The 25,924-nt window shown below is 42.1% G+C and overlaps 1 protein-coding gene across 3 annotated transcripts in view; it reads left to right on the top strand.

Annotated features, from left to right (window-relative positions):
- Positions 1-296: 296 nt before the first annotated feature.
- The window catches only part of LOC146986264 (UPF0606 protein KIAA1549-like), a 38,891-nt gene continuing 13,263 nt past the window's right edge, over positions 297-25,924 (top strand). The window contains exons 1-12 of one of the 3 annotated variants that reach the window (XM_085780018.1): positions 375-644; positions 12,473-14,644; positions 14,795-14,883; positions 15,506-15,665; positions 15,786-15,916; positions 17,246-17,438; positions 17,529-17,588; positions 17,679-17,824; positions 20,918-21,095; positions 21,821-22,005; positions 23,531-23,692; positions 24,510-24,788. In XM_085780018.1, the coding sequence (XP_085636144.1) occupies positions 500-644; positions 12,473-14,644; positions 14,795-14,883; positions 15,506-15,665; positions 15,786-15,916; positions 17,246-17,438; positions 17,529-17,588; positions 17,679-17,824; positions 20,918-21,095; positions 21,821-22,005; positions 23,531-23,692; positions 24,510-24,788 (3,900 nt within the window). In that variant the 5' untranslated portion in view covers positions 375-499. Of the gene's footprint in view, positions 645-12,472; positions 14,645-14,794; positions 14,884-15,505; positions 15,666-15,785; positions 15,917-17,245; positions 17,439-17,528; positions 17,589-17,678; positions 17,825-20,917; positions 21,096-21,820; positions 22,006-23,530; positions 23,693-24,509; positions 24,789-25,924 lie in introns of all 3 variants that reach the window. The other 2 variants (XM_085780019.1, XM_085780020.1) reach the window with 2 other exon arrangements.

Genomic DNA, 25,924 nt, shown 5'->3' with positions numbered 1-25,924 from the left:
GCTGACTGAGCCACTGAAAGCTAGTAGCCATGCAGCCGGGGGATGAAGTCTAGTGGCTGGCTCTGTGTGGACTGTAATATGACTAGTAGATATGGGCATTGCCAGTATTGTCTGCCTGGAGAATGTAATCATAACCAAACAAAGGGTTTTTTTTGTATAGTTTAAACAGAGCACCTGCAGTGCTTACAGTATGTGTACAGTTTATGGTTGATTAATGAAGTGATGCTTTTAAAATAACACTGCCAAATGCTTTGTGTTTTTGGAGAGTCAAGACTATTTCTCTTTTGTTTTCCCACAGCCATTCTGCACTGCAAGCACATGTTATGAGAAGGAGGGGCCTTAAACTGAAAGAGACCAAAAAAACCAAACCAAAAGGCAAATCTCCCAGTGACTGTGATTTGAATGATTGACTGTCTCTTTGGCATGAGTCTTCTCTTCATAACTGGATGAAATGCCTTGACCTCACCACCACCACCGCCGCAGCCGCCGCCGTACCACCATGGCAGGTTTAGTCTCCTCCTCTGTGGGTTTGGTGCTGATGCTCAAGGCTCTCATGCACAGCGGCCGGGGGGGCCGGCGTGCAGTGTTTCTGGGGATGACGGTGTGGTGGGTGACACTGATAGCAGCTGATTCACCTGCAGCAGGTAAGAGAACACCCTTTTGCTGACTCACACACAACATGATCAGCTCATTTGTACTGTACATTGTGGCACAGGACGGACACACCGATCGTTATCTCGTACAACATTCACTTAGTATTGCATTGACAAGTAAGTGGCATGCTCTACTTGAAAATGCAAACTTAAAATAACCATGAAGATGATTCTAGAGAAGAAAAAAACCCAGCATTTTTATGGTGTATATGATTTAATCCAAGCCAATAGCTACATATAAATCACACTAAGCTGAAAGTAAACATGAAGGCAATGTTAACTTGTTGAGAGTGTGTGTTTGTGTGTTTGTGTGTGTGTGCATCCAAGATCCACTCAGGGCACAATCAAGATCTTTGTCCTTCTCGTGTTGCTCCCTCTTTTTACAACTTGCCCAGTACAGGGTTGAATCAAATTACCCCCCCCAAAAAATGTTTAACCGTCATATTTTCTTTTTGCAATACTTGACACGATTACACACATCAAAGAGATGTTTTTGTACAGTACAAACCCCAGTCTTGTTTGTCGTTGGCCACTCGTCGAGCAGCTGCACTGGGGCAGTTGGGAGTTATTATGTGCCTCGCCTCGCTCAAGGCCAACTTAACCTGTGACCTTCCAGTCACAAGCTTGCTGTCCTAACCTTCAGGCCACTGGTGCCAACTTTTCTACTTAAAACTTGTCTTCTCTTGAATCAGAAGAAAGAAAGCGATGCATGACATACAGTACTGTAGTCCTAATAAGGCAGCTTTTGTCTTAGGGTTGTAGTTAGTCCGTGTGCATGTTTGTAATCTGTTTGCTAGTTTACCTCAATATGAATTTGCCCTGTCTTTCATACGAAGAGTCAAGGTTGCTGCCTTTCTGACCTTGGATCGCGGTGATCCTAAATGAGGACATCCGCACGTTTGATTCGGGATTTTCACAAAAGGGCAAAGCGGCTGTACTGTATCCCCACACAGTGTGTAGAGTTAAACCAATTTTCAGTAATTGGAGAAAGAGAGAAAAGGGTCTAAATCCATCCGCTTGATGGGTGTTTTCCTGGGGCTTACTTTAAAAGATAATGACATGATCCCACCAACCCCACCACCCCCCAACTCACTGCCCAGTGTAAAGAACCCATTTTAAAGGCGGCCAAAAACTCATGATATTATGTGGTAATAGGATTATGCAGTAAATGCCAGGGTGAAAGCCTTGTACAGGAAATCAGGAATTATTACGTCTTTAACTCCCTCTCTTGTGATAACACCTCCATTCACAGATTTTAATTTTACTGTGAGTGTGAATGCATCGGTGAGCCCGTCATAAAAGTAATGTTAACTTTAGCTATTTTATAAACAATTTCTAATTATTGTTTAACTTTGAAGTTTTATATATGCTTTTTTTCCTTCCTTTTTTTGGTATAGTCAATGAGCTGTGGGTTTGCTAACTGTCTTTTCTGTAGAGATGGTTGCAGTGTATTTGTAGATGATATGGCCTGATGGTTTGGACGCTTGTGGTAGTACATCTTTATTCCTAGAAACCACAAAGAAAATCTCTCCATGGCTGTTTTTTTTTTGTTTTTTTGCTCAGGGTTTGAAGTGCCCATTCACTTTGATTTATTTTTCTAAAGTATTTTGTATTCCAAGTTTGTCTTTTTATGTCAGTGACAGTTGTGCAACAAAGCCTGTAGAAGGTTTTTCGGTTTTCCATGTGATTTCCTGTCTCATTCTCTTCCTGGACTCTCGCTCATTTGGCTGGTGACTAAGAAGATTTTGGGGCTGCTGTTCTTTCTCTTAGTGAGCGGCTCATCCTGTGCCACAAAAACAGTGGAGAAATGAAAGTTGGAATATATCTTATTGCCTGTAATTGTCTCCATTTTCATAGGAATACCTCATTTGCGCAAAGGGACATATCTGGAGTGTTTCATCTCTTATAGGCGGCTGGTTTTTGGTTGATATATCCTGAAGGTTTTTGATGATCACACTAAGCTCAGGCAAGGCAACACTTTGAGGAGCATCTCACAGACAGTTCTTCTGTGGCAAAAACCACTACATCACATGAGAATACATTTATCAGTCGTGGTTTGGACGGGCTTCAGACAACTGCATGCTGTTCTGAATTAGCCTGTTAAGCGCTCTAAATTTGGAGGAACATTACTGCTGCATAATGGGAACATCAAAAGATGATACTTATTTTTCCAATTTAAGAATGATAATACGTATGAAGAGCACGATGCATGAATGAATGAATGAATTACTTTTCTTATTGTGTCATGCGATACAATAAGAGTTTAAATTCAGGACTTGTTCAGGATACTAAAATACAAGTATATTTTATCGATGTCATATCTATTTGTCCTATCAAGAAATCCTATATGGATATAGATAGCTGTAAAGGATTTATAAACTATCCCTCTATGTAATATAAGTTATTTACAAGAAACAGGCCTGTTGAATCAGTACAGTGCTAAGTTATAGATACAGAGCTAAACAGTTTATAATGTATACCTAAATCCTCACAATATCAACTTTAAAGCCTATTGTAAGCTTCTAGCCCCAAAGTAGGAATCTGCTACTAATTGTATGACATGTTCAGGATGACAACTGGTCTGTTTTAGCAGTGAAATCATCAGCATTACAGCTTCCCCTCTCCCAGACTCAGACTGGTATACACTTTGTAGTTTCTAGGTCAAATAGAGCGTGGCAATGTATGCATGTATAATTATCCCTCCAGACCCGACATCATACAATCATATTCCTCTGCTTTACTTCTCTGTTTCTCTTTCTCTAACTCATCCTGTGCTTAATTTGACAGTATGAAAAAATACTTCTACAGCTATAATCGAGACCTTAAAATGAGCCATAAACTTTATAAACTTTTATGTGTAATCCTATGCAGTTCCCCTTGCAAGTTTGCCCCAGCAGCCTCTCTTCTCTTCTACGCCACAAGTTCAACCAGGCAAGCTGCAGGCCGGCAACATCCTGGCTAATTACCAGTGCAGTCCATTGCCCTGTGAAATGTGATCTGTGTGGGATGACAATATGGCCATTCATTATTCATTAGAGCTGGGAGCGGGTTGCAGATCAATGGGTAGAACCCATCAAAAGCCAAACACTGGGTACTTCTGCGCTCACCAGGCCTGCAGCCTTCACCATACACATCTATTGAAAAGCAGCTCACTGACCGTGTCTGTCCACTGATGGCCCTGGTCCCGGCATTATTTGGACCAGTGGAAAGTAAGTCATCCATTGGTCAAGGGTAGGTCAATGATGAGCTGACCCTTTAGAAAACCACAACAACAACAACAAAAAAACGTGTGTCTATGTTATTTCTTCACATGATAATCAGTGTCCATCATTTATGATATCACGATTACATGTCAAAGTTATTACAGTATATAGTCGGCTATTCTGAGGAGGGTTGTGATCTCACTGATGTAATTTATTCCAGTTGTCCACTATTAACCGACATCATGGCGGTAGGTTTTGATGTGAAGGTACCATAGTGGGGGCCTGTGTGTGTACATCTGTTAGTGATTTTGTGTAACCCTTTTTCAGTTTTAACCAAGGCAATTTTCCATCGCAGTTTCAGCATCCTACAAGTGTCCAAACTTGGCATGAGAATTGAATAGAGAAAGTACCTTTTTTCTTAGGATACAACGAATACAGCTTTTATCATCAATATCTTGTCAAACTTATTTCAGCGTTTAGCGAGAATTTGTGTTGTTACATAATCACCAAATGCAAACTGTGATCTGACCAGTAACCGAGCACTTCATTCATTTATTTATTAATTACAATTAGATTCCTCTGTCTGTGCTTACAGTTTGTTGTGCTAGCACCAGCAGCAGCAGCAGCAGCAGCCTGTCAGTGTTGGAGAGCATGAAATGTGCAATGCATGCACAGAGTTCACATTTTGACAGAAGGCAACATTGCGTCCATATTGTGATGAGCCCAAATCTCTCTGTGCTCTGATGAACTGCAGCTGATTATTTATATATTTATCGGAGCAGATGGTGCAGTACAGCTCCGGTCTGTTTTGAGCCAGACACACTAGACAAAATCATTTTGTTCTTTTACCTCTTCGCATCCCACGACTACTACTACAACAAAACGTATTTCACACTAACCCCTACATACAGTACATAGCTCTGTTGTCTGCTCACATGTTGTTGACCTTTAGGCCAAAAGAAAACAATTTCCTCTCATGATGACACCTTAACCAAACCCAGTAGACAGACAGACAGTATTTTTTTCTCTCCCAGGACATGAAGCCTGAGAGTGGCCGGTGCTTGGAGGACTGAGGCAGAGTAGAGGAGGTCGCTGAGTGACACAGTCCTCTGGGCTTCTCTGGTTACAAGTCTTTGCCTTCCTGTCTTTCGAAGAAAAATCAGCACTGCAGAAAGTCAAGGGAGTGTATCCAACCAGATTTGTGTGTGTGCAGTAGGTGCGGGGCTTTTCTCACAATGCAACGCACTTGTTGAAACTCATCACACCAATCGTAGCCATGCAAGTTTGTGCGTCTGTTCTCTGCGTTATTGAACTGACGTGTCTCATTCAGTGGCCTGACAGACTACAAGTACCAGCAGACTCACTGAAAGTTAGTCAAACTTAACTCAACAGACCCCCCCCCCCCACCACCCCCTATTCTCTGTCTCTGACCTCTCTTCCTCTTTCTCAGTTGGACTTATCGTCCCCTTCCCCTCCGCTCCCCTCCCCCTTTATCCTGCTCCCCAAAGTGTTCCCTCAGGAAAACAAAACAAGAATCACATGAATATTTGATGCGTAGGCATGACCTCAGCCAGTCTCCATTCCCATGCTCATTTTTGGGCCAAATCGGATGAATTAGTTTTCGGTAGAGACGTTGGCAACCTCCCTTGGATACAAAACTTTGTGTGTCACTTTTTCCCTTAAATCCTGAGCAAGATTTGGATTAGCATTAGCATTAGCATTAGCATTTATTGATTGAAAGCCGTTCTTTAATCTTCTACCATTTGATGTAGATTGAGCGCGACAAGTAGGTGCAACCAGAAAGCAACCGGTGCAGGTTTATAATGAATGTATCCCCCTTATGTCAAACTTTTTTTTTTCTTTTTTTTTTTTCTGTGTGGGGGGCTTCTTGAGCTTTGGCAGGGAGCTTGATCTAATTGAACCCCACTGATAAAAACGATGGAATCTTTCCCATCTTAAAAGCTTCCACGATAAACCAAATGTCAACACAGCCATATCTTGATTGTTCGACTGCACTCAGCATACGCAGCTCCTGCCAACTGAAAAGAGCCAGTCACGCAAGGGGCTCAACTGAAAACAGAACCATGTGTGGGGTTGTAGTTAGCAAGCATTAATAGCAACAGACCCTTTCTTCTTCTTCTCTCTTTTTTCTTTTTTTTTTCAAATTACACAACCATTAAGCAACTTTTTCTTTTTTTTTGGAGGAGGGGAGAGGGGGGGGGGGGCGCAATAAGGAGTCTGGCAAACATAGGAAATGGTATAATTAGAGGACTGTGTAATTGTTATCTCAGGTTTCGTGACACACATTGGGATATATATGTTCCTGTGTATGTTATCCAATGTGGTGCCAGTACAGCTGCTTGGCCTGAAGAGTTTGCCAGACTTTAAAGGCAATTAAAGGTGGGTTGGTCTTTAAAATCATCTAAAAATCACTGTTGAACAACACAGTTGGACTTTACATCTTTATGGAGCCTGTTGTTCCGTACATATATTATTGATTTTTACTGAGACCCATGCAGTCGGCCTTTAGCCCGAAAGCACTGTCTCTGTCTCCGCTACTCAAAAAATGAGCGTACTCATCCTCTGACCAAACAAATCCTATTTAGACTTCTCCCAGCCCCTTGCATCAAAGCAAACAGAGATAGACCCGTGTTTGTTGTCCTTTTCATCTTCTGTAAATGCTGCTGCCAACGTAACAGCCTCGTCTGTCAGCTCCCACAAGCCCAAGTATTTTACTGTGTTAAAGGACACAGATTAAGTTTACAGTATTGCCCTGTTCCCTGTTTTTTTTTTCTTTTTTTCTCCACTTTGTTTTTGAGTGCACGGTCTGGTTGAGTAAAGACGACGGGGGGAAGGTATTTTCTGTGATTCAATTCCAGACATCAGCAAAGCGCTGTCTGCAGACAGGCATTATCAGGTTAACTCTGTTTCAGCCTTGGGATCAGTTGTCATGAGAGGACAGTAAAGCCAAAATTAAATTTTATCCCACTTGTAAGGATTTACATGTTAGTGCCTCCGTTAAATGCATGAAAGTAGAATCTTATGCATTGTTATCGATTGAGATCGTTTTACAAATCAAACTTTATGCATTCTTTGGTCAAGCGTTTCAAAGCTGTATTGATAAATATATGAAGTATTTTTCACTTCTGGGAATTAAATTGTAAAAGCCTGCATATGAACATCCAAACACTGATACTTGTGTTACATTCACATAAGTCAAAGCACTACTATGGTTTAGCCAAGATGAGAAAGCTGTACACTCAAAAGAGCTGCACTGTAGTACTACAGTCAAAGCAAGACAATGTTGCCCTCTATTACTGAGACACAGCGATGTAGCCAAACTTTTTACTGTGACTGATTTTAAAAAAATCAATAGTTTGGACGCTGTAAACTGCAAATTAAACAAAACCAAAGTGTATAAGCAAGCAAAACAAAAATATGACCCCCTGAAAAAACAGCATGTGTAATAATTAAAACAAACCAGAACAGCCGGACACACACACACACACACACACATATATATATATATATAGAGGTTAGTGGAGAGTATATGATCTCATAAGATGCTGCCAACATCCATCCTGGGTAAATGGGTTAGTGCTATTTTTGATGCCTGAGTTGTGTCTGCCTTCGGCACAGTCTCTGTCTCCATCTCTTTTTATTCCATTGTAGGGATTTCAGAAAGGCGCATGAGATCAGCAGTTACCAGCAGTAATAATCCTGCATGGTCTTGTCAGAATCCTTTTTATGTGATTGCTAGCAGTGATCCAAGGCTGCCACCGGATGTAGAAAGAGAAGCAGAGCAAATCAAACAAATCACAAGATGGGCATTATTCATGTGCCTTCCCGTTGTCTGCTTAAGTATGGACAGATATTTTTCTCTTCTTTTTCTTTTCCTGAGTCGGCCGATATAGATGTAGAGATATAGGCTGCTCTTAATGTGTACAGCAAAAACATACTCTACGCCACTACACCCTGTTGGCAACAACAGGGGTATTTTTAAGAACTACTCCCACATAATACCTCCACTTACTCGCCAGATGCAATAACAACCTGTTTATAGCCGTATGTTGTAGAAGACCCAGAGTAAGTAAGTACAGACTTGTTGGGTCTGTGAATAAGTCAATTTGGTCAAATGCAAATGCAAGTCTGCTTATACACTAGGCTAAAAAAACACTCATCAACGTCTGATGAATGGAAATGGATTCTCATTAACCAGAGATTTTTCATGTTAATGAATAAATGAAAATCCCACTGCATTAATTCATCTTAGGAATTGTCACAGTAATGAGACATGTTTTTCATTCATGCATTTTATGTGAAACTGATGCAGAATTCTTTGTTTTTTTCTTAGGAAGCAGGATCGTATAGTTGGCATAGATCTATAGTTTGTGTATGGCTTTTAAATGCTGCTTGTGCAATAACAGTCTGACTTTTTTATGCCAGTAAAATCAGGATTTGTTGTGAAAGTGATCAAGTATCAGACCTGCTACAGAAGGAGAACAGTCAGAATTCATGAGTAGGCTATAGCTTTACCAGACAGTTTCAAAACATTTCTTTATTTGTGGTTTTCAGATACACTGATACGCAACTAGACAAATCAATAATTTATACTTACCACCATATATCTTGTGGCCTGTTTTCAACTAGATCTGTGGAGCCCAGTTATGGAACAGAAATTTGCATTTACTGATATTCTGTCTATGTCCAGATACAAAATTAGACTAAAAATGCTCTGATTACAAAAAAATTGCAGTACATAAACATAATTAGTTTCTACCTCTTTTTTCATTTTGCAATTTTGCAAATAAACCAATAAACATGATTGATGAGAGAAAGATCAGAAAAACTGTACTGGCACTGTACAATTGTTTACATGAGCGGAGCACTTGACATTTATGCTCTTGTGACCTGATATTTGAAGGTGTCCCTCTGCTCTACATGGGTCTCAATGCGTCCTTTCACAAGACGGGCCTTAACAATGAGTGGCCAGCCAAGCGTGACACACTCGTGTTTCGGGGGGGACAGGTGGCAGCGCTGCTTAGTCTTGGAGGCCTTTGTCAGTTTCAGCCGACTGTAATGTCAGCCCCACTTCAGATCGGTCTCACTTGCTCTTTTCGTGGCGGCTGTCTGTCGCGCTGAGCTCTGACTGTCATTACCTACGATTAGCCCTTTAAGTATTAAGACCACGCCTTGTTAATTATTTAAGAATAACCAGTCGGGTTTCTCTATAAACATAGCGTGTGTTTCTGTTTTTTAGCAAAGATTATGGACAAGATCCTTGTTTTTTTTGTTGTTGTCCATGCTCTTGTCCTGAACTGCCATCATCATCATCATCATCATCATCATCATCATTCTCATGGGCATCATCAGTGCAATTCTCAGTATTATCATCAATCACCTGCCAATGATGGTCTTCGTCATAATTAGCTGGATGTTGTGTCATCCATTCATTCATGTAGAATATTCGTCCTAAATGGGACTGTAAATGAATCAGTTTATCACTGTAGGGGTGTGCTGAGATGAGGTGACATTTTGGGGTCATGTGGCGCACCATGACCTCAAACATCAGCACATTCCCCTCACAAACATGGTCTCCTACAGAGCCTGTCTGTCTGTGTAGTAGTATTTGGTTGTCTGTAATGTGTTGCTGTTTGCAGCCAAAGACAAAGTCACACTGATGAGTATCATATACTTCCAGTGGATATAGAACCACATGTGTTCACCCTTTGTCTGATACTGTGCATGAACTGATACAGCCTCGACTCTTTCTGTTATCTATAGAAAGACTTGACAGAGCACAGCACACCAAGTCCTGTGGTGTTTTTTTTCTTTCTATGCTTTGTTCTTGTGATTATTTATAACTTCCTCACAAAGCCGTGAAATAAGGCCAACAACAAAACAGGCAACCCTATGATGCAAAGCAAACCCCTCCGTTTCAGTTTTTCCCCTCCTATTTATGGTTAAGCACTTTATTTGGTGTGTTTTTAGTGCGAGCACATGTGTGCGTGCATCTGCCCAGCTGTGTGGTGCATCCCTCGGGGTGGGAGGGTTGGGGGTGGTGGTGGGGGTTGGGGGTTCAAACACTTGGCACAACAGACAAGGAGCTGTGTGGCAGTTTGGAGAATGTGCAGCACAGACCAGCCTTCAGAGGAGAAAGTCTTGGCGGGGGTTTGCTTCCCAAGTCTTTTCCGATGGGCCATGTTATAATAACATGTTGACTTGACGAAGGTACCAGCGTAAGTTGTAATTTAGTTGGGAGTTTTCTCCTGGGCCAAGCCAGAGGCAGACGGCCTGAATGAAGCGATGCAGTAAATTGAAGATGACGCTCCAGAAGTTATATTCTTTTTTTTCTTTTTTTTTGATGCCTCTTTATGAGTGATCTGTTTTGTGCTCCTGGGGTTAAAAATAGTCTCCATCAGCTGATTGTACAGCTGTTTTCAAGTGTGTATGAATCTGCAGAGCTTGGGTATATTACAAAGAGCAGCAGCATTACCAGCCGCTGCTGAGTCACTATGTAGAGGCTATTGGTGGTGGTGGCTTGCTTCTAGCCATGACAATAATGGCGCCTTCTTCTTCTTAGTCTGGCTCTGTTCAAGACCTACTTTCAAGGACACAGTCAAGATATGCAGTTTGCCCTCAGGTTATAGAACAGAATTTTTTTGCGTATCTTCTTGATTTTGTTCTATTTATACTTCATTTATTTTAATTATAAACAGTCTAACACCAAGAACTACAAGATAACATCTGTTTAGTTTAAGAAGCAGGCACCATAGCTTATCTCATTTTATCTGACCTCTTTATCTGCTATCAGTGCTTGTGTCACGGGAAACTGTAAAGCCAACCATGTATCGAGGTTTCTTTCACTAACACAGTGAAACTTTGGTTTGTTTCTTTAATATTATTCTTATGAAAAAATAATGAAACACATGAGCATTTAAAAGTCACAACCTTATACACCATGATTTATTTAAGAATTGTTCTGTATTTTCCCCTTCTGCTCATGTAGACTTTCAACATGAGCATGTACTGTAAGATGATGAACATGGAGTGTAATCAAGGCAGTAACCAAATTAAATCATGCATGATGATACACTATGTTATGCAATATGGAGAGAGTCCAAAGCATTGCATAAACTGCATTTTCCATTTGCACGTTTTGGCAATGCTAATATCGCCCTTAAAGACTTTAATGTTATGAATAAGTGGCTGAAGGAGTTGTTTCCTCCTGATGACCTGGATATTGCACCATCCATCACTCAAAGGTCACCTTAATAAAGGATAGGTGATATTCTCAGCTGGGGTGGTTGGAGAATAACCTCTCGTTCATTTTGGAACATATGGTCAGTGCATGCACATCAGCAAGTTCTCTTAGTTCAAAACTGGAAGTGAGGAAAGTCGTCATTGTCAGCCTTTATTATGATACCCCTGTGTAGTCAAGCATGGAATTTTTTTCTCATGGCAGTTTCTCAGCCTGTGAATGTTTTAATTTATTGGTATGTTCCTCTGGAGATAGGATATTAGTTCGCACACAGTGCAGTGGTCAGTGTCAGCTGACCACTTGTAAAACTAGTGCTTTCCCGTAAACATGCTCACAGTTTCATGGATCTCCAATTCTAATCTTGTGCCAATAATTGCCGTCAATACCTGTATTGATTTGGTCTAAATATAAGCCAAGGTCTCATATAACATCACTAACCCATTCAGTGAAGTGTCATTCTTTACTATACCGTCTATTTGTCATTCAGTAACCTTTGCCCCGGAGGTGATGAGGGTTAGAGTGGTGCATGTTTTGATGAATTGTTATCCCATAATACGTCCTTGTGACCTGGGTTTTCTGTTATGTCCTTGCACATGAAGGTTCATTTTAGTCCAGTGCATTTAGGGCCTGAATGGGTACATCCCCAATTGTGTGTAACTGACTGACTGACTGAGAACATACAATAACCACAAATCTAACTTTTTTTTTGAACAAACCAAACCACACTAGGAAATGGCTTGGAAGTGACTGGTTGTTAACATGTTGTCTTGATAGTCCTGCCTTTCAGTCCTTATATCAAACTTGTCCCATTGTCCAACTACATGAAGAAAAAAGAACAACTTCATTGGAAATGTGAACGCCTCGAGGAAGAGGAGAAGCAAATAGATACAGGGCTGAAAGCAGCTGACACTAGGCAATATGCAAATGTGACGCAATGACATTGTCCATATGCAAATCAGGATGTTGCATTATCTAATGAGGCGGTCGTATACAGTACTATACAGTACACTATATAAGACGTTTTGACCTAGTCTTGTTCCAGACTAAAGTCACCCCCCTAATGTGACATCATTGTTGCTCATAGTCATACAATATAACTTTGAGTGCCGGCCTGTCTCCATGCAGTCATATCTGGTCTCATCCTGCCTCTCTGTGGAGCAGTTTTGCTGCACAGTCAAAAGGGTTGATGTGGTCAGATTTAAATGTTTGGTGTTTTCCAATGCAGGGCACAAAGTACACTCTAATAAAGGTCTAGTTCTTAGAATCAGATTGACAAGTTGTGTATAAAGACCAGCTCTCATTCCTGTATATTACCTTGCAGTTAAATTGAGCTGTTGTCTCTATTCTTTCCGCAGATGAGTCTCTGTTAGACTCCGCATATCACCCCATGGGATTTCTTGGCGATGTTCCAAGTTCAACAGGGTCATCACCATCCAGTTTACCAGCCTCGCATTACACTGCCTTTGAGAGCCCAGACACCCCTGGTGCCCTGCCAACCATTATGGGACGTAAACATGAAGCTAGGACTGCTGACATCATGCCTTTCCAGTGGGGACATGCTCCCTCTGGAAACCCCCAACCATTCACACCAAGTGAGGCTGTTGCAGAACAACCACATCCTCTTTCCATCCCGTCGTTGAGCCTCTCCGAACCTGCATCGGGGTCCACACAAAAACAATTTGAGGCACCAGCTAAACTGTCCACAGACTGGAAGTTGGCCAGGGTAAATTCTGCCAAACAATCTCTTCCTGTAACTCCTACAAGAACACCTCAGCTTGGTCTCAAGGCAGAGCATAAAGCTTTAGATCCACCCCTCGCAGCATTCAGCGGGCAGCAGCAGCAGGGGGGCGTATCAGAGCAAACACCGTCGATCATGACCTCCCAACCTGTCCAGCCGCTTGAGCTGCCAAATTTGGCTTTCGCTGACTCACCAGCAGATGAATCGAATAGTGAAATCTTGGATGTAGACCAGCTGAGCCCCAGCAGCGCCCCTTTGTATGAGAACAAACCAGCACATAGCATAAACTTGCTACCAAACAACAAGGTCCTGGCCCCTGGTTACAACGTGCCTTTATTTGCCCCCCATCATACATCACCACCTTCATCTGAACCCACTGAGGTCTCTCCAGAGGACTTCTACCCCACCAACACTATGGAGGTGGACTGGGGGTCTGGGGACTACTTGGAGACAATGTCGTTCTTGAATTCAGACGGAGACGACTTCCCATTGGTGACCAAGGTGCCGTCCGACTCGTACGACCCAGAGGACTACACGGAAAGCTACGATACGTCGTTCCCTTCCAGAGTGGGCATATCTCCGTTGTCGTTGCATCCTTCTCAGCTGTCGCCCACTCCCAGCCTCATGACAGCATACAGCACCGTTATTCCACTAAAATCTATCCATCCTTCCACTTTCTCCTCTACGATTCACTACACAATGGAGCCTAGTACCCCTTCAACTAACGGCGACATACCTGACCCATCGGACACGGATTGGGGCGACGCTTTCTCAATCCAACCAACGGATGTCCTCTTACCTGACATGAACAGTTTGGAGTATTACACCATTCAGCTGACCAAGGAGAACAACGGTTCAGACACCGGAGCTGAACAGAGAGGGAACATAACAATGGTGTCTCTCGGTACCACGGTGACGACACCCACCGGCAGCATCACCAATGATACAGAACTGATTGAAGAGGAGTCCTTGAGCGATCTGTCCGGGTCTGAACCTCAGGATGAGTCAACAACAGTCGTAACAACAGAGGAGACTCCTCAACCGGCCAATGTCACCGAGCCTTTTCTAGATCCTTCAATAGTCCCAAGCCACGTCTTTGACTCCTCTTCTTCCATCTGGGGTGATAAGGTGTCCACCACGGACTGGGCTACACCTGCTCTAACTGTTGGCTTGGACAGCACCGCATTAACAGAAGTTTTACCACCCCATACCACACCTTCGCTCCCAGTTGATGGAGCGCCTTCCTCCTCTATGACAGACGTACATTGGTTTGTTACAGAGTCATTTTTACACAGTACTGGTACCATACACACCACTCCTGTCTTAACTGCAACCACCACATACTACACTGCAACCTTCTCTCCTATTACCGTCGAACCTGTTGGCAACACGACCGCTGGGGCGACAGAATTAATTCCCCAAGACTCAACTTTGACGACTGAACAAACTCCCAATGTTACTTTAGTTTCAACCAGACCCCCGTCTAATGTCACCTTGGGTCTCCCAGAGGTTTTGGGTGATCAGGGGGTGACTGAAAATGGAGCTGACAACCCAGCCACAATGAGCTTGATCCCGACTAGCAGTGAAGCTATTACCGTCTCTGCTGTGCCCTCAACTACACCTGCCACCACAACTACACGTCAAGCCACAACTAGAGTTACTGCCACCGCTGAGGCCTCAACCAGCGTCAACATCATCACGACCACCGGTGAAAAGACCACAACCGCAGCACCAACTGCCAGACCCTACTTCTGCAGCATTGACAGGCCTACTTATTTAGTAAAAATGGGTAAGTTTGACATCTCACTTTACAACTTCTTGTGTATGATAAGCCAAATGTATAAAAACTGACACTTAAAACTGTTAACTAATTTAACTATGAGAATTCTGGTATAACAAAGTAAGTCTTTAACTTTTGATTGTATCCTTTTCTCTGTAGGTTTTCCCTCTGGGGCCACAGTTGGATATGCAAAGGCTCAAATCAAAGACCTATTGAAAGTAGAATTCAACAAGTCAGTGGAGTTGCAGGTAAATGATATTTACTAATTTACTGTAAGTGAAAATCTACAATGTCAACATACTGTATTAGATTTTTGATGAGAGACACTTCGTTAAAAGAGTGACTATGAAGTGAGTGGACTGTTGTGTAATGACCCTCACATACAGTAAAGTGTAGGGTTAGGTATGTTGTTTTTCTACTGTTTTGTGTTACTCTTATCCAGTGGTTCCCATCCTTTTTTGGCTCGTGACCCCATTTTGACATCACAAATTTCTGGCGACCGTCAATCAAGATGCGTCAGCTCAGATATTTTTATATGCTGCATTTTATTTGAACTCAATTTAAATTCAAGAAAGTGAAAATATAGATACAGTTGTTTAAGATTGTGTTTGGTGTTTTTAATCATAATTTAAAAAAGAATAATAAAGTTAAAAAAGTATTTTTATCATAGTTCAGGTGACCCCATTTGAATTCCAGGCGACCTCACGTGGGGTCCCGACCCCAAGGTTAAATAAAACACTGCTCTAATCTGTGGCTCTGTAATAAATGAACCACAAGATGAGAGCTGCAAGAGCCACAGTGCCCTTTCAGAAGCATCAGCTGCCACTAAGTGATTCCTCTGTCTCATTCATTCCTGCTTTGTCTGTGAAGGTCGTGGACCCCCCACCCAACTTTCTGTTTCGAGTGGTGTCTGGCCCAGTTGTGTACACCGCCATATCTGTCGTCAATACTCTAAGAAGGTCCGGACGCCGCTTCCTGTCGGTGTCTCCCAACTGGACAACACCCAACCCTAAATACCAAGTCCACACAGGTAAACGTTTCCATTCTCAAAGTGTCTGTCACAGTTACTGGATGTACTACCAGTAATTCAGATTTTTAGGTGATTTATGACAACTTGAAATAAAATGCTCCATGTTTTCACTCTGTGCAGTGCTGCAGTTTGTTCCCGGTCACGTAGATGTGCGGTTCTGCAACTTCAGTGAGAGCATTGAAAGAGGTTTGACCAAGGCTTTTGCAGAAGTGCGTCGCCGCTCAAAGGAGTCGACCAACTTCACAGTTCATGTGAGTGGGAACACAAAGCATAAGATACAACATACAGTTGTCTGTCAGTGGCTCTACTCAGTATAATGTATTATGTGTATGAAAAAAGGGAAGATTTTTTATTATACAATTAATCTGTCAGTGGCTCTACGCAATCTGTTGTATCATGTGTATGAAAAAAGGAAAGATTTATTATCATACAATTGAAGTTGCTGTTATGCTGTTCATGCAAAGCAAGAACCAGCACTGACTCATTTAACCCAGCTTGTAGTTATTTCACTCAGTGGATGTGATTGCTGCGTCACAGATTGACTTTAATTGTAATATAGCTTTGCAAACAGCAGCTGTTCTGTTTCATTACAATTGGTGAGGATTTTTGGATTTCAGTAAATGAATTGTGGCAGAAAGGTTTTGCCCGGGGAGTTGGAGAAGACTAGTTTTAAAAGCATGACTCGCTGAGAGAAGTAAATTACTAGATTGGTTGATAATTTGTCCAGCTGTCCGTTTTCCACAATTTTTCAAATCTGGGTTGTATTACAAGCATCATAAGTATAGAAGCCCAAATATTCCATGTTTTTACCAGTTCTGACGGTTGGATTTCATCCTGATAAACTGGCCTCAGCTGGGTCCTTTCAACACTAAATAGAGGCCAGTCTTCCTCGAGCTCCTTTTGAATATCTGAGCACAGACACAAAGCAAAGGGAGCTTGTTTTTGCCAGCTGTGTTGCTCCACAACATCAGTCCTTTGGTTACCATGCAGAGCTTATTACCATAGGTGAGGGTTCAAGCACCTTTAAGTGCAGCTCTGTCCTGTCGCTGTGGACGTTACATCAATCCTGCCGCCCACCTCACTCTCCATCTTAACATCACTCGTGAACAAAAAAACCCCAGGATACTTCACTTGGCAACATGCTCTCGAGGGGGTTCATGCTCCAATTGCAGAGTATTAAAGAATCTTACTGTTTGTTAATAAAGAACTTATTTGGCTACGTGGTTTGCTGGCTTCAGAAGAGGTTTGTGTAATCCTATTACTCTGATGCCTGTATTAAAGTCTTATAGTTGGAATAAATGTAAGGATTAAATCAAGGATTTGTTGCAGCGTGGAAATGTTTTATGAACAACTTGCAAACAGTGCCCTGAGCCACGCTGCCCAAAATTTTGTGTTCTGCTTTCCAATCACCGAAGCCAACAATTTTCAAATTGCAAACTTCATTGCAACTGTTTAGGAGACAAGCAGGCTTTTCCCAGAAACTGCATCAACAAGCAGAATGGAAACTGTGTTTTTTGTACATTTTGTTGTGTAATCTTTTCTCTGCTGGACAGTCACATCTCTGTCTAACTGTGTTACAGATTGTAAACATCACCATGGCTGCTCCAAAATACCAAGATCAACGTCTGGTGAGGCAGCCGGTGGACATCACCTTCACCGTGCGCGGCTCTAGGGGTTATCTGATGGGGTCGGAGGTCAGCACGGCTCTGATGAGGCTCACCATGGTGGAGTTCAGCTATTACATGGGCTTCCCCGTGCTGCAGATCGCTGAGCGTGAGCACTATAAGATCATCTCACTATGATTGAGCCATTTCCAAGTTATGTTGTTCTACTTAAAACACCGTAATCTCCTTTCCTCAACAGCTTTCCATTATCCAGCGTTGAACACCAGCCAACTGCTCCGCTCCTCCTGGGTTAGAACAGGTACAACGGATTTGAGCGTGTTGCAACTACTTACAGCAATTATGGACTTGTATTTACACTATATCATATTCCTGTTGTCTGTGTACGTAGTGCTCCTTGGTGTGCTCGACCAGAAAGTGGGCGAGAGGACCTTCCAAGCCAACATGGAGCGTCGGGTGGCCATGTTACTGGGAGAGGCTATGGGATTAGTCCGACGTGTTAAGAGAGCCACCACCGTAGGCAACAACAGCGTTCAGGTACAAACTCTGTCTCTCTCTGTCTTTAATTAAAGTTTGGAAACTCAATAACAAGAACCTCATTTATTTGTAAATGAAGATATAGCAGTGTGTTTCCAAGACTTGTAATGCATTTCTCCAGAAACAGCGTACAACAGATTTATTTGTTGATCTTTTTTTTGTTACATAACAATACTTATAAAACCCTTTAACTGGAGGTTTTTTAATGGATTACTCACTAAATCTTGAAAAACCTTCCTTCCTTGTACCATTTATATCATTATTCCTTGATGCAAGCTCTTTGTAACTACCTTGCCCGAGCACTGAGGGCTCATTATGTGAGCGTTGCAAGTGTTTGTAACCACTGAAAGCCTTGCTGCTTTACTAATCAGGCTCTAGCTTTTGTGGGTTCACTCCGCACCTGCTCAGCTCATCTCTAAGGGAACAGGATAGGGGTCTGTCACTATGGCAACAGCATCCCATTCAACCCGGGGGCCAAGCCACTCGACGACCACGGCCTCATGATGATTCCTTGTTCTTTCTCCTCTTCCTCATTTTTCTTTAACCCCCCCTTACTTGATGGATCCTGTGAGTCACGAAGCTGCTAAGAGCAGATCAATTATTAATTCTCTCTCTTTCTCCGTCTGTATCCTGCATTTGGGATGATTAAGAGTGAGTGCGCATGGCTGTTGTCGACAGGGCAGGCGTTATGGAGGGGGAGATGTAGGGACAGGGTAAAAGATTTAAAAATCAGAGGAACAAGCGGCTTCGAGCAAAACACTTGGATAAGAGAGGCTTGTTGTAAGGAGACGAGAGATGCATAACTGATCCCACCTCATGAAGTCTGAGTGCATATGGTGGTCTTTAAACAAGAGGGGGCTGTCAGGGTGATAAATATCATCCTTGGCCGAGCAGCAGCCTCACTGTTTCTGACCTTTCTGCCTCCTGCATCGTCGTCTCCATAAAACCCACAGAGCAATTTAGCAAAAGGCAGCAGGACCATGCATGCAGTTGTGGCAAAGCCTTAGTGTCTGTCTCTGTGCTAAGATTAGATCTTTAATTTTAGGCTCTGGCATTTTTCTGCATTTCAGAATGATATTTTTCACAGTCATCATACATATGAATATGTATTATACATAGAAGCTGGAGGATGTGCTTGTGTTGCTTCCAGCTTTGATGGGATACTGTCATTAAGGAAGTCTAGTTTGGATGGTTTTCTCCCTTTTTTTCCTTCTTTTTTTTTCACATTTCAAAGACACTCATGTTTGAGTGTCAGTCGGATATAATGAGAGCGAGGTGACTGAACTTCAGAGGAAACCTTTATATCACTCTCTCGCACACAGACATGCACAAACACAGAGACATATGTGTCTCAAACGGAAGCCCGAGACTGTCATAACACAGTCAGTGTGGTGCTGTCACCTATGAGAATACCACATGAGTCTGCCCTAGACAGATAAAAGAGGAGGCTGAATTGGGGTCGTGCAATACACACATTCACACTGCCATCTTTCCACTCTAATAACTGTGCATGGACTGGATTAGACTGTGGATAAGGGAGCCTGCCCAGCCGTTTTTCTGTGTCAGCCCAGGCATGACCTGCGCTTTACTCTTTCCAGTAATGCAGACAGCAGACTGCGCTGTGCCTCAGGGCACGCAGAGGGAGACACACACATAGACACACACACACACGCATGTAGTATTTGACAACATGGAGAAATATTTAAACAATGAATACTCCAGTGGGAATAATTCAGACAGTGAGTTGATATATCATGTGTGTCATTTTTATATGTTGCGTATATTGTGTTAAAGAGGTGTATAACACATGCAGTGCAAATGCATACAAGTGAAATATTTGACATGTTACTGCTGTGCCTGATGACATTAAAAGCAATTTAAATGTACACTCAGCTATTTTATGAAAAAGTGAGAACATGTAGTTTCTCTGGGCTTCTTTATCAGGAGCTTGTGTAAGAAGCATAGCGAATCCAAAGAGGCCAACCAGTGCCTGAGTTCTTTAATTTTAGTTTCTGCAGTCACAAAAACTAAAAGAAAAAAAATGATTAATATTCAGTATTTCATGGAAAATGAGGTACCATGGTCACTATTAAAAAGTCATCCATATTATTGGAATCGTGACACTTTGCTCATTAGAGACCTTCATTAGTCAACCAGCTCCAGTAGTGTCTCATCTTCCATGGATCCCATGTTCATTTTTGGAAACACGTCTGTTCCAATTTCTTGAACACTGTCTGTTTGGGGTGAAAGAACATTTATAGGTTATGACAACAAGAAATAGGGATGTTAAAATTAAAACACACGAGAAGCAGTCTCATGATGAAAGATGATTAGTAAACATCTCAGAACTGTGAGTTCTGCAAGTGCGGGTCCTTGAGCGATGCAAAGACGGAACAAGGTCTGTCGAGTGTCCTTGAAGGTTGTTTTTTTTCCCTCTACGTCTGGACATTTTTATGTTTGGAAGAGGACACAAGATGCCATGATGTCTGCCAACTGTTTAAAAGAGAGTTGTAGACGGCACAAGCACTCATTTCATACAGTAGCACTCATTAGGCCTGTTTATTGCCCTGTGAGCAACTGAGGAATAGGACCTGAAATCCTTTCCAAGACAATGTGTTCTGTGTAACGAGAACTGCTACTTTATATTTCACCATAACAATCCCCCCATGATTAAACAAATTTAAGGAATTGCTGTTTAAATCTATAGATTCAGTCCCAAATCTCAGATTGGCCTTGCCCATAGATCCAAACACATTCATTCTCGAATAGTTCAATAAAAGATAATGCAAGACTTGGATAATACATTACAGAGATGGTGATGGAGCATTGGGGCTAACAATGGAGTTTTGTTTTTTTTTTTTTAAGATTCTGGGTTAAAAGTCAGAAATCATTTGTGAGATAAAAAGTCAGAATTTCTAAGATAAAAGTGAGAAATTCAGACTTTTTATCTCAGAAATGATTCCTGACTTTTAACTTGGAATCTTAAAAAAAAAAAAAAATTCCCTGACTCTCACTTCATTTGAATTGTTAAAAATCAAACCTAAATCTATAGATTCTTAAACAAGTCCTTCCCTCTCCCGTTTCCACTTTAAGGTTGTGAGTGCGAGCCGACTGGCGGGTGCAGACCACCCTTTGGAAATCGTGTATTTCGTGGAGGGTCCCGGCGGTCAGAGGGTTCCTGCAGTCCAAACAGCCAACCTACTCAACAGCCTGGACGTCCAAAGAGCCGCCATCGTCCTGGGATATCGTGTCCAGGGGATTTTAGCACAGCGTGAGTAACCGTTCAAGACCGACTAAGTGTTTGTGTAGTGATGGAGAAGATGGACACACTCTCAATTAGAGCTTCCATGTGTGTGAGCAGCATCCACATTGCCTAAAAAGTGAGTGAGTCACTGCTGATGGAGTTGAAGTGGAGGTTATGGATATAAGTAATAATGGACTTTCCTTTAGTATGACACAGACAAAGACAAACGATGCAATATAATATATAAAACTGTTCACGAGAGGGGGGAAAAAAAAGCCAGGATACAAGCTGACTGCTGGGTCCATGTGTTCCTCTGTATGTTTATAGTAACATTTGAGCTAATTACCTCCCCTTTCACACACTGTACAACAAGCCTCTCTTCCTCATTAGGAATCTAAACAAGGGATGACGGCCTAATGAGAGCACCTCAAGGGAGTTGTGTTTCTGTGCTGGCTCTGTTCTCTTACGATACTTTCCCTGGGGATGAAATGAGTGTTAATTAAAACTAATGAAGGTCTGCACTGAAGATTACAGCAGCGAGACAAGAGCCAGCACTCCAACAATGCTGCATGTTTAGTTTAGCATCCTTATACAGTTGGGGGAAAAGGCTTAAAGGGGTTTAAAGGATATGCTTGAAATATTTAACCACATACACAGATGAAAGGAAAGAATAAATGTATCCCATATTTGTGTTTCAAGGTCAACTTAAAACTAAAAACTCCACATTCCTCTCTCTAACTCTTTGTCTAAAGCTGTAGAGAAAGTGACGGCTTCGCCCTCCGATGCTGAGAACACCAACATGTGGATCGTCATCGGGGTGGTCATTCCCCTTCTCGTCGTCATCGTCATCATTTCGATCCTGTACTGGAAACTGTGTCGGACGGACAAGCTGGAGTTCCAGCCGGATGCCATGACCTCCATCCAGCAGAGACAGAAGGTAGAGTCCCATCAGTGGCGCTCAGTGTCCGACCAAGGCCTCACTGTATCAATATTTCATACTTATTTCAGCTCCTTTCTTCAGCAGTTGTTCTTAAAATGTATAAAAGGGCAGTAGCAGTCACCCTTGAAACATCAATGATCTTGAAATGAGAAAATGTAACTCTTAGAGTGTTAGAAGTCAGACGTGAACGACTACTTCAAACCTGTTTTCCAAGAAGAGTTGAATCAAGGGGCAGCCGGACTAGTCGTACGTTTCACCTTTCATCTTCAGTTCTGACATCTTCATCATATCCTGTATCTACTCAACTCAACTCAACTTTATTTATATAGCACTTTAAAACAACCGTAGTTGAAAACAAAGTGCTGTACTGTACATAGAGACATAAAACAATTAAAGGCAATACGATAAATAAAACAGACAGTAGAATAGTTGTTTCATTTGTTTTTAAAAGCAATTAGAAACAACAAAACAATAGATAAAAGTAAACCATAAAACACACAAAAAAAAAAGAGCAGAGTCTCATGTGGAGTTGAAAGCCAGGGAGTAACAATGGGTTTTAAGACTAGTTTTAAAAATGGACAGTGAGGAGGCTTGTCTAATGTGCAACGGTAACTCAACGGTATCTAGAGCCAGCGAGTCCAGTTCCCCTTGATTCAACTTGTTCTTGCTGCCGACATGCGAAGCCAGAGACCACTTTAAAAAATTCAAATGAACGGCTAATTAACAGGGTTTATCATTGTCATTGCCATGAATGTGCTGCTGTAGGACTGCACAGAATCTGGACTCGCTCTTCATCATCTCTTCTTTTAGATTAGATCAGTTAAAGTTTAATGATGCCAGTGGAGAGATGTATTAGAGGACATGTTCAGCCGGACTATGAGTACAGTTTATGAGATGGGCCCTCGACGGCTCTTTTTTATTTTATTCAAAAAACCTTTTTGAGGTTTTCTTGTACTTTCTGCATCAATTCATCAGTTCACTCTGAGCGACACCGGGTCAGGTTTACTACAGAGTCAAAGAACAAGCAAGGGTTATGTAAGGCTGAGTTATTCTGATATTTAGATTAGTACAACTAATTAGTAGTGCTTTATCTTTTGCAAAAAGATTTGTTCCAGTGCCAAGTTCATCATGTGTGGTGCATAGTTTCATTGAGGTGAAAACTATTGCACATGTGTGGTCCTTCTCTGCTGTCTTATACTGACCAACATGTCCAGAGTCCATAGAGTCCATAGCGCTCTGTGGTGCAGCAGTGCAACTGTCTGTCTGAGTCTCTCACAGCTGCAATGCTCTCTCATCTCCCAGTGACTCTTTCATCATTAACTCTGATGCCGTTGGCGACACACACAAAAAAATACCACTCTAATCTATTCCTAAAAATAAATTTTGTTGCATTTCTTTGGTTGAGCCGAGCTGTGAACTGAAGTTAATGCAATGACTCCAAAGTGCAGAATCAATTACCCTGCCCCTCTCTCTGCCTAACACAATCATCCGTCACTTAACACCACAACTCCTCTTCTCTCAGTCTGCTATGTCATTCAGAGAGTCAGGAACCTCCCTTCGCCAGAAACTCCCTCCACTTAAAAGGGATATAGATTTTAGTGAGGACGAGGAAGAGGAGGAGGAGGAGGAAGAAGAAGAGGAGGAGGAGGAGGAGGAGGAGAAGGTGGAGGTTAAAAGGGGGAAGGTACAGAGCAGCTGTTTCTGGTGGTTTGTAGAAGATGTAGTGGAGACGTAGTCTGTGTGTACATTTTCTGTTAAAGGGATAGTTCAACATTTTGCCACTATTGCCATAATCTCTATAGTCATAGCAGTAGGTTCGTTACCTTTAATTGTCGGTGCAAGCTATTTTCAGAACGGCGGAGCAGAGCCGTGAGCTGCTCAGAGCTACGCTACGGAGGCTAATGGGATTTCTTGGTTTCCCTCATCAAATACACAATCCAACAACTTACAAGGCAGAGTTGTTTTGGAGGTAAATGCAGAGACTGCTTGTCGAAAAACTGCCCTCAATGGGAATGTGCATCTGCGGTTTTGCATGAATTTACCTCTAAAACAACTCTGTCTGGTAACGTTCTGTTATTATCTCATAGCGTGGTGAATGTTCAGGTCACAACTTGTCCACAAGAGCGTTTTGGAGTTGTTGGATTGTGTATTTGATGAGTTTGATGAGGGAAACCAAGAAATCCCATTAGCCTCCGTAGCGTAGCTCTGAGCAGCTCGCGGCTCTGCTCCGCCGTTCTAAAAATAGCTTGCACCCACAATTAAAGGTAACAAACCTACTGCTATGACTATAGGGATTATGGCAATGGGCCAATTTGCCAAAATGTTGAACTATCACTCTCTATCACTTTTATTGTAATTATTCTAATATTGCACAGTTAATTAAATTTAAAACTCAGTGGTCAATCGTTAATAGTTCAGATTTTGAGTTTTGAGTTTTCAGGATATGTCAAATACACAAAGCATGATCACTAGAAGTATATTTACATTATCCACCATTGCAGAGACCAGTAGCTCTTCTGAAGAGCAAAAAGAGTATAAGCAGTGAGGAGGAGGAAGAAGAAGAAGAGGAAGAGGAGGAGGAAGAAGAAGAAGAGGGGGATGATGATGAAGAGGAGGAGGAGGAGGATGAAGATGAAGACGAGGAAAAGTATAAACTTAAAAAGAGAGCAATTAAACCAGAGGAGAGCAAAGAGAGCAGAGCGATGCAGAAGAAAACAGAGGGGATGAAGAAAGAAGAGAGAATGAAAATGTTGTCTAAAGGGAGGAGAGCCAAGCAGGAGGTATACTGTGTGGTAGCCATAGAGACTAGTGGTTGTTCACCTTAGTGGATATTAGTGGATTTTACTTTGCCCCGACACAGGAAGTCCTGGATTTCTCCACAGACTTTAGTATCCGTGTGTTTGTCTTTAGATGTGGCGACTTAGTAGATTTTATAGATTTTATTTCCTATGTGTTAACTGTTGTGTTTCCCCCCCACCCCAATTTACCCCCAAAACCATACTAAGTAGTAATTAGTCTTCATAATGTGTGGGAGATATCACGAGCTGTCTATTTGCTTTCATTCAGCCTCAGTGTTAATTATACTGAAACGGCTTTTACTATTTCAGCTGCAGCTTTTTTTTTTTTTTTTCTTTTTCTTCAATGCCTTCCCTTTCACTGACTGGCCTTGTTTGTATGCCGTGGAGAGCCGGCACACACAAACATGTACACATACTCTCTCTCTCAGGATTAGCAGTTTCATACTGGCAAGCATCACGCTGGATTAGCAGGTTTATACCAACAAGCCTCTTTAAGCCACGCATTTTGCTTCAATAAACTCTGCGAGTGTACGTATAATTCAGAGAATTAACAGGAACATGTCACGTCACTCTTTTCTTCCTCTCGCGTAGACGAGACGCGCTTTTCAGCGTCAGAGGACCAGAGTTTCACAAGCTGCAAAGTGCAAATACTGAGATCTGACATCCACTGTTTACTCTTTTCCGCTGCTGGAAAAGTCCCGAGGGCTTTTACACTCAAACAGTCTCTCTCGCTGCTGCTGCTGCTGCTGCTTCAGGTCTCCGGTCTCCATCCTCCACCGGCCTCAGAGGAGAGCAGGCAGCTCAATGTTTCCCCACATCTCTCATCCCCTGTCCCTCTTTCTCACAGTCTTTCTATTTATTCATTAATGACTGTCTGTCTGAGGCTCCCACTTGGCCATCCATTCAGCAGTCATTCAGCCTAATTATGAACTCCAAACTTGTCTTTCCATCTGTCTGGCTGTCACTTCTCTCTCTCTCGTGACTCTTGGTCTTTGGAGAAATTTCAAAGCAACACTGTCACTGCTCTGGCTTAAACTGCAGACTGGTGTATTCATGCAACTGTCAATACGATTGCACTATTGAATATTCATCTTTCCTCACTCTTTCCCGTACTTACT

The sequence above is a fragment of the Trachurus japonicus genome, chromosome 6 (assembly GCF_045865225.1).
Source record: "Trachurus japonicus isolate A0001 chromosome 6, Traja_1.0".
Classification (NCBI taxonomy): domain Eukaryota; kingdom Metazoa; phylum Chordata; class Actinopteri; order Carangiformes; family Carangidae; genus Trachurus; species Trachurus japonicus.
The sequence above is the reverse complement of the archived record's forward strand: the minus strand, read 5'-3'. Positions and strand labels throughout refer to the sequence as shown.